The 13,301-nt window shown below is 38.6% G+C and overlaps 1 protein-coding gene across 1 annotated transcript; it reads right to left on the reverse strand.

Moving 5' to 3' along the window:
* Positions 1–1,807: 1,807 nt before the first annotated feature.
* On the reverse strand, positions 1,808–12,898 carry LOC140934752 (protein-lysine N-trimethyltransferase SMYD5-like). Its single transcript, XM_073384324.1, has 11 exons — positions 12,584–12,898; positions 10,944–11,065; positions 10,377–10,446; positions 9,489–9,593; positions 9,171–9,233; positions 7,991–8,061; positions 7,040–7,149; positions 6,826–6,882; positions 5,911–6,005; positions 4,559–4,629; positions 1,808–3,095 (listed from the first exon to the last, which is right to left on the reverse strand). Exons 1-11 carry the CDS (start codon positions 12,896–12,898, stop codon positions 2,987–2,989), a joined length of 1,188 nt encoding a protein of 395 aa, XP_073240425.1. The 3' UTR covers positions 1,808–2,986.
* Between the last annotated feature and the right edge of the window lie 403 nt (positions 12,899–13,301).

Consider the following 13,301-nt stretch of genomic DNA (forward strand, 5'->3'; position numbering starts at 1 on the left):
GCGCCCATGATTATCACCAGATACTTGTCAAGTCTTGAACTATTTTACTTTAATTGAGCCAGAAAATGTCATGAAATGTGGTGCAAATGTCTTCCTCTCGGTAGCCAATAGTACTCACCCTCCCTGACCACAATAATTTTAACAGTGATCCGCCTTATGATTTCAGTCTCTAAATTAAAGAAATTACCGAATTTTTTTTAAATATAACACTCCCTTTATATTTCTATGCACGAAAGAAGCAAAATTCAGCTTTTTACAACTTCAGAATATGCCGGGTTTTCTACACAGAACTATAATTATCTCCCTCTACAACTTTTTTGAACAAGTACCTGATAGAATGACAGTTCAGTGGTTTTATCTACGGAGAGAGAAAGATCACGCTGACCTGAGATCGCCCAAATTAGTTATATAACTAGGTCATGTAACTGGCTCTTATTCTTGCAGAATTTTTGTAGCTATTGTTATTGTGAGAATGAAATATTGATTTTATGCAAGACAAAAGAAAAGGCTAGCGTTGGGTTTATTTTTCGGGGGGGGGGGGCGGGTTGGGGTTACCCTTTTTTTTTATAAATATGCAATTCATGTACCCTTACTAAAACTGTACAAAATTGACACCTATTTTAGTTCATGGGATAAATCAAGATGATGAAATTCCACACCACTAGTCTACTCAAAAAAGACAAAAACAACTATAGCTGTTAATTAGTTCATTCATTTATTCTCACAGTTCGATCTATGGATCATTTAGTCGATCACCTGGTTAATTTCACCGATTCTTAACACTGAACGATAAAGGTATTGACATCGTTTAATTTCAGAGTTCAATTCATAGCATTATGAAATTTAAATGTCAGAGAGATAATGTCGTTGCAGCGAGTGACTGGTTTTAGGTGGTGGTCATATCACGGAACAAGACTGAAATCGGCAAATTTAGGAATTGAATGCAACGAACCTTTCTCTCAGCAAACCTTGAGTTTTCAACTCCGGAACGAGCCTAACACATAAAAACGTAAACGTATTCCTTTCTGGACTAAGACATAACCCTATTATTTGTACCCGAATTAATCGAAATGTTTTATAAAAATGACTTGACAATGACTCTTAAATTAAATAGGATCATTGGTTTACCAAACAACTCCTTGATAATTCTGAAATTTTTAAACAGTCGTTAAATCTTTCCCTTACGCATTTAAGGGCTCAAAGTGCCTGTTATGAATAATTAAAAGAAGGGGATTTGAGCCCCGTAATGCTTAAGGAAATAGTTCACGACAGTTGAAAATTTCGAAATTTACAATGATTTGTATCGAAAACCATTCAAGCATGACTGGGTGGCAAAAGTTGTTTTTCTCATGCAAATCCTTCTAATTTTCGGCGGCCGTTGCAATCGCTACTTTTGAGATATACGCCTGAAAATTTACAGGTTATCTAAGTTTAATATACACTTTCAGTTCCTGCTAACAAAATGTTACTAAAGCGAACTGTTTTCGTGTTTACCGAAAGTTGATCACGTGATCAACTAATGCAAAAAGCCTATTCCATAGACGCGTCACTGCCCAGATCTGGGCAGTGCTTCTGATTGGATGAGACTGGATCTGGGTAGAGACGCGTCATCAGTATGGAATTTCTGCGGTCGTTTCTCAGACGTCATCTCGCGGGAAAACCAGTGGTGGCGTAGCGAAATGATGTTTTGGGGGTCTTCAGCAACCTCACAAATAGGTTCATTTATCAGGGTTTGACTGAGCAAATTGAAAACATTTTTTTCCACACCAGGCAAAGAAGACACACATACAAACATTTATCAGATGTTTACTAACAGAGCATTTTCGGTGATAATTTGGGACAATCAATGAATTTGTCAGCAAAACGCGATTTACCGGGGCCAAGCCCAAGGAAACAAGTGAGCGAATAAGTGACGATTGGTTTTGGATTAAGCTACAAGGTGCGGTTCAGACACTGATCTTTTCATGAGCCGAACCTGCTTCGAATTAAGGCCGACCCAAACTATTCAGACTAGCTGAATTGATTTAGACGCCGATCTTAATTCCAGCCGAACTGAATTCAAAAGGAGAAAAATGGTCATTTTGGTCAAACTGCTTGCAAAATACGTTATTATAATTTAAGCATTATAGGTTAGGCACATGAAAAGTTCAGCGTCTCAATCAAAGCCGTTCCAAAGTCGTCAACAGTCGAAATTCCCGGCAGGGCTACGCGGGAAGAACGGCTGAACCGTTCCAATTGAAATAGGCGTTCCTAATTGATCAGACGCCGAACTCTTCATTTATTTAATTCAATGTATTAGGTTCGGCTCATGAAAAATTCGGCGTTTGAACCGGGCCTAACCTGTAATATAGTGATTTGGATGAAATTGGTCTAAACAGAACAAACAAACAACTAAAACAAACCAGGAAAAACGGCCGTTATTAGTAAAGTGGTTACGGTAAAAATCTTTTAGTTATATGCTTTGAGAGCCTCAAAAATCTTTAGCTGGTCATCCAGTGACATACATGTAAGAAAAGGAAGAAAAGAAACTGAGTACTTGACACGATAAGTGATCGCGCGAAACATTACAATTTACAAGGGATAACTGGTCATTGAACAAAAAAAAGAAATACAGAGGTAAGAGATTGAAGGTCACTGAACGCGAACAAATGAAGCTCAGGGTTAGCCTCAATGTTGTTTTGGTGTTTGGATTTGCCCGTGAGCAGTCCCACACTAGCAGTCACTGTGGAATGGTTTTCTCTTTCGTTACGCATGACTCGGAGCGTGTTGAACGATACCAGCTCCCCGTAGGCGAAGAGGTTGGCTCCCCGGGGAGGCTGTTCAACCTTCCTATGTTCTCCTGATTAATTCGTGTTTGCATCTGTTTGAGCAGGAGAAGATTGCCACCGTATTACGGTTATACTGTATGAAATGCGATGCGAAACAGGTGCGAAGGCGAATTAACACCACGAGTGATCGATGACATCAATGGCGAGCATGTCTGCGATTAGGCGTCTTCTTCCATTGAATCGTCTTCATCTTCGCTTGACGTGACGTCTGGATGGCCAGCTTCAGATTCACATTTTGGACAAGTGCAGGTAAACAGGTAATTTTCTCTACAAAAAAAAAATAATAACGCAGCGTAAACCCTCGCTTCCAGAGGCCGCATGCGATATGCTCAATCTGAAATATCCTGAAGAGCAGCGTAGTGTAAGCATTGTAATAAAGAAACGAGCCAATCAAATCATTCACAGACAAATGAAAATGTTTCAAGGAGGTGAGGTTACGAAATTTAACAAATTCAAACAGTAAGAAACGCCACCAAATTGAGTGAAACACAAAAATAACCATTCAAAACGTTGAAAGAAGGTATTAATGTGAAACCAATTACAAAAGGAGGCACCGATGGACAACTGAACTTGAAGAAAATTGAAACAGTTTTAAAGTTCATTTCTGTTGTTTGTAACGTTTGACATAATGCTTGACACGAAGCTGAGACTTTTCAATATTTTGCCATTCACAAGTAATTTCCCAAGTTCTATAGCGAATGAGAACGCGTAGTATGAGTTGCATACGCAGAGAAAAACGTTAGAACCACCGTGTACAACACAATAAGCAGCACCGCAGGGAAGTACAACTCAATAGCTTTGAATTATTTGAATGTTTGCAACGCAGGCTTTCATCCACAGCGTCAGTTATATTAGGGAGCTCAAGCAACGACAGCAACGAGAACAGCAATAAACCAATAGGTTTAGATTGGCAAAATAACAACTTTGCACGTGCATCTCGCTTTTTTTGTACACCTCTTAGCCGTCGTTGCACGACTACAACGTGAAAACGCCTAACTTCACGTTTTGTCGAGGACGGGAACACAAAACAACAACTTTCTTTTCTTTTCCTGAACTTTGATACAGTCTTTTAGAATTCAACTTCAAAAACATTCGCCAACATTTGACGAAGTAAACGAGATGGAATAAGCGCGATAAAGTTTGAGGCCGCGCGACTTCACTTTTTAAGTGACGTTTTCGTAGCCGTCGCCGTCGTTGTTGCTTTAGGGACCTTACGATCCGACAACAGCGACGTCCATGAAAACCTCGCTGAAAAATAGACTCTGCATCCTTTCAAACCATTTCGTGAGTATACAAAGTCGCCCAGGTTACTTAAAAGAAGGGAATTTATGTTGGAGCTGAGGAGAGGGGGCCGCACTCGAGTTCAGACAGAGATGGTAGAATTAATCGCCTCGCCTGTCCCGGCCTCAAAAAACTTAAAATTTGGTCATTTCACGTCGTAGTCGTGCAGAGACGGCAAAGAAATGTACAGAAAAGCGTGATGCACGTGCAGAATTGTTGTTTTGCTAACTAAACCTATTGCTTTTTAACGTTGCCGTTGCCCTCGCCGTCGTAGTTTCGTAAGGTCCATTTTAGCTCTTTATTAACGCTTGTTAAAGTTAAAGCATTTACATTTTAGCACACGACAATTGCAACTCGTATGCCAAAAGTGCCATTTTAAGTTCATTGTACATCATATCCATTATTCATCGCAATATGATAGACGTAAGTTGTACAACCGGTATAGATACCTGAGTAATCGTTGTCTTGAATGACGACTTCTGTCTCTGTCACACTCTCCAAGGTAACAAATCACAATTTCCTGCGAATTAATAGAATACAAATTCAGGGATGAAGAATTCATTTCTTTTGTTTTATTCCCTTAATTCAGCCTCGGAGCCAAGTATGGATTTTAATAATTCGAAACGGGTCTTTTTAGAGCTTTCCACAAGTTGCTCGAGAGTTCCCAAAAAGTTTCCCGTAGTTCCTCAAAACGTTGGTCAAAAGTTGCTTTTTGCAACGGAAGTTGCCCAAACGTTGCTCGAAAAACAAAACTTTCCTTTGTCTGATGCTAAAATATGCAAATTGTAAAACAAAAGTAAGATTTCTAAGCATTTTTGTGCAGTTTTCCGGCGTAACCATCGTTGTTAAATAACTTTGTCCTCAATTAAAACCAAAAAATGTAATGAGCCAATAAAATTGTTCAATGATCTTCACCCGAGACACTCAAGTCAGTTGGGTGTGAATCTTCGTCCACCATTTTGATTTTTCTCTAAAAACCGCTGACGAGCAGCCCAGGTACTTTTATCTTGCGCCCATGATCTGCCCTCGGGGGGGGGGGGGGGGGGGGTGTTTGCTCCTTTTTTACAGGAAATTCATAGATTGTCTACTAAAACATTGTGAAATATGGAAGAAAGGCCAATTTAAGCACTAAAAGCTGCTCCGAAATCTCAGAATTAGAAGATAACTAGAGAAATCGCTCAGAATGCAAAAAGTTACTCGAAATGGAAAAAGTTGCTGGAAATACGAGAAGATGCCAAAAAGTTGCAACTTGTGGGAAGCCCTAGGTCGTTGGGGGGGGGGGGGGGGGGGGAAGGGGAGTCAAAACAAGGCGTATTATGGAAAATGCGCAAGTTACGAATATTGTTTTAATACCACTGGACTTTGCATCACTTTTTAAGAGCGGTTTTCAGTAAAGTCTTTATAGTGGTCCAATGAAATGATTAGTTTGCCTTAACTTTGAACATTCTTGGTGACTGGTTAAAAATAATGTTGCACCACTCATTAGCGAATCAGAAGTATGGCGGTCTCAAAGTGCCATTGGTTCTTAGCATCAACTCATAGACGAATCACCCTGAAACACATAGACAAACAGACAAAGTAACAAAGCAACAAAGATACACACGCTCAGAACACTGACATATCAGCTTTTTTTTCAAGATCGCACAATAATTAATCTCAATAGTCAATTATATCCCTAACTAGCAAATAAGTTGTTCATCAAGCATGTGAAGTATAAAATCCACTAGTTGTACCATAAATTATACCAGCCCAACGTCAGCCATGTAGCTAAGTGATCAAGTCTGACGTGAAGTGTTATTACCTCTCCTGGTTGAATGCTGTGAAGTGCCTTTAGAACCAGTGTTGAGTTGTTGAATGGAAATGTAACCTCTGCATTTGGTTCACAACTGTGGTTACCTAAAACATATAAGTGTAAATTAGGCCAAGTTATAATGAAACCATCTGAAAGCAATGGTCACTCTCCACAATATGGATCACAGCCATATCACATGAGAATTAGCAGCCATGGACAGCTGTTTCCCCCTTATTTGGGCTCATCATTTAATTGACTACAATCAGTCCCTCATTTTCCTCGAGGATAATATAGCGAATGAAATATGCAAGTGCGCATGAAAATCGCCACCCGCGAGGAAGGTGACACACAGAAGGGACTCCTTCTTCCTTCCTCTGCATCTCGTTTCTCTTGTGCATGGTGATTTAATGTGCGCTTCTATAATTTGCTTGCTCAACTATTTCTAAAGAAAATGTTGCACTACTCGTAGCCTTTTGCCCTGGCAGTGAAGGGCAAATGGGATGTCCAATGAGATATTTCATAGTAATAAGCCCAGCTGAGGTTGAGTGTAAAACAGTTGTCCATGGTTGCCATTGCCCAGGTGATATAGCTTTGCACAAGTGCAAGGCGCTGGCCATAATACATGTAGCACAGAGATGTGTAGTACTACCATCGTTTATAAAACCTCAAGTCCTATTAGGCTACACCCAAATTCCCAAAAGTCCAGCAGTCCAGGGTGTAACCCTAAAAAAATCACAAACATCAGTTTTAAAAAAATTGCAGACATTTTATGCATCCAGGTCTCTTCAATCACCAAGCATTAAGGTTGCATTCTCTAAGCAGACTGTAAGTTATTGCAAAATTTCCTACCCTTAAAATGTCCCTGACAAAAAATTTCAAACCTCCAAATTTCTGTAGTCACTTTGTAAACCCTGTTGAACTTACAAGAACTTTGAAGAGCATATAATCCAGAGCCTTCACAGTTTAGAAACTGGCCGGAAACTGTACAAAAAAAGACACAAACAAACAAAGGTAACGAAGTCAAGGATTATTGAAAATTTAGAAAGGAAATTAACGCTTACTAACGCTACTAAAGTTTTAACTTTACCAGCCAACTTAAAACCCACGAAAACTATTATTATATGAATTCTTCAAGTACCTTTATCCATTTCCTCGTAAAGTTGATCAATATATATGTCTAGAGCTTGTCGTTCATCCTCAGATATATCAGAAAGGTTTTCAAGGTTACTGACATAGATGTTCAATGAGCTGCAATCCAAATTGTTTTTATCAAGATAAGTAAGACATAAAAACATGTGCCAAAAAAACATGCTCTAATACAATGCCAAACATTTCAAGTTTGAGAGCTACTACCACAAACTCTCAAGCCAAAGGTTTAAGATGTTGATATGTTTTTTGATCAGAGCATTCTGTTAATCATTTAGTAATGACTTCATTTTCAGGAATATTTTCTTGTACAGAAACAACACACTTGCTTTAGAACTAATATATTATTATTGGATTTTTATAACTGCAGATTTTCTTAACCTTTAATAATACTTGGATAAATATTGTTTGAGCCCAAACAAATCAGGCCAGGTGTTTCAAGCTGCAAACCACTTGCCTACTATGCATGTGAACACTTGTCTGATGCCTTTTGTACTTTGAATGTTTTCCAGCTAAACCTGTCATCAGAGTAGTATAGGGAACAGTTTTTTCAGTTCCTTTGTTTTTCAAACACAGTAATAACACAGTACTGGAAACGATTGTGACCGTGAAATCCTAGGGTTTGATTACTGGGTGGTTTAAGACTTGATAAAATACATGCTAGAAGCTGAAAATTTGAAAAAATTGCTTCAAGTTTTCAAGTTTTTCTGTAGACATGTTATTTTTCCCTAACGTTTTGGTCTCTTTTGGTAAGAAGGATTTGGAGCTAAAAAATCTACCCTGTTTAATCATAATTACTTAAACACAATCATTAAATATTAATTTTGTTTGTAGTTTTTTCATGTACTGATGATGATTTTGTTGGAACATATCTGTTGATTTTCTTTTTCAGTCAATTACATCTCTAGCACATATTTGTGTTTCACCTAATAATCATGCTTACCTTGTTCCAATACCTTGTCCATTAGTCCCAATAAGTGCCATCAGAGACTGAAAGCCCTCTGGTTTAAACCACTATAAAATTGATATTCAAAATAAATGTCCCTTAACAGAGGTTGCAAATGGACAGAACCAAGTTTCTGTATTTGCAGAAGATGTAGCAAAAAGGATTATATGAATTTTGTATCATCTGGTGGAAGGGTATTTTTTTTCACAGACAGGTGTTCATTTAGAAAGGAGGTGTATATGAGTTGTTATTTTATTTTTGAAGTAGGCTGAGAAATAGTTAAGGTTAGCTATGGATTTGACAATTTCTTGCACAATCTATACATCCTGTTTCAATCAGAGTAGGTGCAGAGGCTCACAATCCCAAGATCCAGGCAAACTCCTGAACCATGGGCTATTTCAATCACTGATGACAAAAAACATCTCATGAAAAACGCTTGGTGATGTTTAGCCAGTGAGTGATCAAGAAATGAAATCTAGTAAGGTCAAATTACTTGGTGTTAAAGGATGATTAAGCCTTACTGCTCCCACAAAGCTCTAGTTATCAAGAAAATTTGTTCTTTGACTGTATTAAATTAGCTAGAAAATGGATGTCATTTTGTACATTTTAAGTTATTGCTCACTTGTGCAAATGAAAATTGAGGGCAGGAATCGCCACTCATCTCTTCCATTAACACTAATCAAGAAAACAGAGTTCTTCAAGTACTGTTTAAAAAAACAAGCAGGGGTGTATTATCTGGTATTATCTGATATACAGTAGATCAACTCACTCTTATACTAACATTTAGATTTGGGGTTATTTTGGTCTAAAACAATTGGACATAAAGTTTAGCTAGGTCTTGATCAGATATAACTGAAAACTGAAAACTTTATTTATACTCGAGGGTCTGGAGCTTATTAGGCTCCTAGCTTAAATAGCTAATGAGTCGAGGTTAAAAACAAAACAAAGAAGAAATTAACTTGAATTAAACTATTTACATCATGATGCGATATTATTTACAGATAGTGATTCTAAAAGGTACAATATTAACAATAGTCTAACAGTTACATAAAGAGCAGTTACATGCGTCAAAGGTGATCTAAAATTGCTGTATCATAAAGACACTCGTTAAACATTACTTTCTTTTGGTTTTTTCTTTATGAATTATTAACTAGTTTTTTTAAATTAAATTTCATACCTGCTCCAACTTCTCATCAAAGAGAGCGTTAGATAAAAGCATTCTCAGGATGTCTAACTGTTCCTAACAGCAACAAAGACAGAAAAACATGTTAAGGGAAATTTTAACAAAATAACACAGGTAATAATCAAGTGTAGTGAATTCATGACAAATTTGATACTTAATGAGGACGACAAGTCTCTTTTACTGTTTACAGAATATTCTAAAGGAAAACTTCTGAAATGACAGGGCAGGTATCAACTACTGTAACTAACAAACACCAAGTAACATTGGTTAATATTTCTTGTTGTAGATACATGTCTCAAACATAGCACTGACCTTGAACTTATCTCCTAATAACTTATGTACAATCTGTTGTCCTTTGTTGACTACAGAATGGCAAAAAGATTCAAATATGCTCTTCATCTTGTCAGGATCTGGTGCCTACAAGCACGTAACAGATTCTTGCAAGTTGCACAATAGAACCATGATATCTGGGTGCTACTTTTACCATTTTCCACAGACTAACCGCTACCTGGTTAGCTCAGTCGTGGGTTCAAACCCCGGCCGGACCAGGGTCTAAGGTCTTTAAATAACTAAGAAGAAAGTGCTGTCTTTGTAATGACATCTGCAAATCGTTAGACTTTCTAGTCTTCTCGGATAAGGATGAAAAACCGTAGGTCCCTTCTCACAGCACTTTCACTGATCTGTTCTTGTGGGACGTAGAACGAACCCGCACCACTGTTTGAAAAGAGTAGGGGACGTAGACCCCGGTGGTATAGCCAACCTTTACGGGTTGTGGGATTGGGTAGGGATGGCACCTTGCATGGGAACTATGAGTCTTGTTCGTGCCTATTCCCTCTGGGCAGTCCTGTGTCCAGAAAAGCTTGTAAAATAAAATAAAAATAAAAACAACAACAACAACAAAAAAAAACAATTGTCCAGCAACACCAGCTAACATTAGCGTACTTACTACAACGTATCTGTGGCAGCAGAGTTTGGTAATCAGCTAAATGTGCTCCAATACTCACAATGCACACAAACCTTACCTATGTTCTTCAAAAGGAAAACAAACCCAAAAGTACTCATATCCTTGGTTCTTCAAAATCTTGTATTGGGATTAGAGGACTCTAAATAATCAAGGTGCAGATAAAGTTTGACTGTATGGGGACAGCAGAATAAAATGTTTGGAGTCAGATTAGGCTGGGTAGACTTGGTGAAACTTACCTGCAAAACCTTTGCAATCATCTGCGCAATGAGCATCAAACTTGCTGTTTCTGGGGGATAGTGCATCTTCCTGATTAATCATCCATTAACAAAATAATGTCAAAACAGCTTCAGCCAAATGATTAAAAGAGTAAGCTATCCTTTTTTATATTAAATAATGTACCAGTGAATAACAAACTGCCATCATTTTGGGTCAAATTCACCAACTGTATGAAGCAGAACTCCAGTCAAGTGCCCAGACGATGGGTGGTGTTAAAATTGACTGGTACCGCACATAACAGTAGCCAATCAAACCCCTGTGGCCTTGTACACATTTGCTGGGATTTCTTTTATGATAAGTTGGCAACTCAAACAACAGCTTAGTTGGAGATAGCATACCACTATTGAAGACCATATTAGAGATTACCACTCAGAGAGTATACGTTCTTCACATTAAGATTTCTGACCCTTCTCACAATCATTTTACACCAACTAACAAAATCCTTTAAAATTAGAAAACACCAAAGACAATGAAAAAGTTAAAAAAAGTTGTATTAACTTTGTGAATGTTCTTAACAGGAAAATAACCTCCATGCTTCTTGCAGCTGTTCAAGTGGATGACTAGGATCCCCTTGATTTTCTCCTAAGCAAAGCATTCTATGATACTGTTCCCAAGCAGTCTGTCGACATTCTTCACTGCAATACGTCACCTAAAGATTGCAATGCAAAAGTCGGCTTATTATTTGGAGTAAAAGAAGTCAAAACAGAGATTTAGAATATGTTCAATACATAACAATACAAAATGAGCAGACAAAAACTATAAGATGACATTAATGTCAACTTGAGGTTGAAATTCCAAATACACTGTATAAAAGCCACCTTATAATAAGCACCCCCATCGCTGTCCGTTTATAATAATAATTTGTGTATGTCCGGTAATGACCTAATTTAAAAAGAAGAACCCTCAACTTAATGTGATTAGTTATGTCAATGAGGGAGACACTCCCTAATTGAGTCTTTGGGTGTTCTGTGATTTTGTGGGCAGTCTGTGCAAAGTGTTCCTAAGCCTGAGAAATCAACAAAACAGGCTCTCAGTTCGAAATCTGCACCATCTTGAAATGTCACAATAGCATCTTGAAGTCTCAATACCATCATGTCCAGAATGTTCCACAATGTTCCTTGTGGTTTTATTTATCAGTCAATTCCAGCTGCACCCAGCCCCCTTCCCCCTGGGCTACTGCGGGGCATTTGCCACCCTTGTCAGTCCCGGGGGGTAAGGCATTAGCAAATTGGGTGCTGCCCAGGGGTCGGGCATTACCAGCCTGGGACCACCCCTGAACTTTGGACACGCATGTGATTTCCTATCTGAATATAACTACACAGAGGTTTTTATTGGAAAGACAAGTAGATTGGCTCATCTGTCAAGGATGGGAAAAAATTGTAGAGGGTTAAAAAGGCAGGTTCTTGATTTTATGCATGCATTTCTTCATTGCTTATCAGGCCAGAATTATATAGTGATAAAATGTGAATCAACATTTTTTGCTTATTTAATCAAATTTCTGTTTATATCATTGAACAGATAACTTAACAGCACACTATTAATTCTAATGTCAATAATTTTATAACAGTACTAAAACCATAAACTGGTGTTGTCGCTGCGTGAAGTGTTAATTAGAATAGCACTATTACAATGGCAGACATTAATAATTGAAACAAAAAATCGCACATTAAAATGCTTAAAATGGCACTACTTGACTGTGCAGTCAATCAAAAATGTTGCAGTGTTGATGGAGGACAGTACATTTGCCCTCATTTCTTGTACCCAGCCCAGGGGATTTGCCTGCTCATGAGTCCCTGCTCCTGAGAAAAAAAAAAGGCCAATGCCCGAGGACTGGGTTCAGTTGGAGTTGAATGATGCATTATCGCAAGGCCAAATCCTTTTCTTTCTTAAATATTTCATAGATTAATCTCTTTCTTTTCTAAATATTTCGCAGATCAAAGCCTGATCAGAAAAGCAATGACTATATTTATGCAATCCCAGCTAGGTGCGTAATTCCCTAGGGCGACGCACTACAATTTTCGATTACTAGTACATGTAGTGTTTACCACCACGTGCATCGGTTGATTTCCGAACACTGGCCGGATCGTAAGTGGCCAAATTAGCCAAAATATAGACATTATTATAAAGTAGTACAATTAAAACTGCAACTAATAAGTAGAAGAAATACCTGGCAGCGGTGGCAGTTGACTACTTTCTGTCCTGAGCGCACGATTTCACAGCACTTGGCTGCATGTGGCAATTCCAAGGTCGCATTTCCTGTTAGCCTACGCGCCATTTGCTCAGCTGTTTCAAGAGATTTCATGCAAAAGCCACAAGCCGTGTATTTGTACATAGCATTCCACAAAAACTGACAGCAAACCAATGGCTTTTCCTCAAAAACAATTTCTCCTTCTTTGAAATTTGTATTAGCAAAAAGGCCTTTTCCTTTTTCTGGGGATACTTGCTTTATGGAGATTCGAGACGAGTCATTTGCGGCGGCCATGTTGGATTAGACGAGAAATGATTCCGCGAGTAAATAATTATCAGCGGTCTTTTGGCGAGCGGCTACCAAGTTTTGGCGCGAAAAAGAGCGGACAGTTCGCCCTCTAGTCTCCCTCCCAGGGTTCCCTCGCAGCAGTTTTTAGTATCGTCACGCAACGTTGTGGGGAGGAGCGTTGTGTAGGCTCTATTAACAGCCGCTGTTCGGGAAAATGAGCCCGCACTCATCCCCCTCTCTCTTCGGAGAGGATCAACTTCATAGATGAAAGACTGGACCTGGGAGACGGCGGAAATCGAGCCTAAGCGTTGCGTGACGATACTGAAAACGACCCCAGGGCCAAAAGGGCGCAAGAGATAATAATAACAATTTTATTGTAAAAGGCAAATTAAAATGAAATTTACACAAA

This window comes from Porites lutea, chromosome 4 (assembly GCF_958299795.1).
Source record: "Porites lutea chromosome 4, jaPorLute2.1, whole genome shotgun sequence".
Taxonomy (NCBI): Eukaryota; Metazoa; Cnidaria; class Anthozoa; order Scleractinia; family Poritidae; genus Porites; species Porites lutea.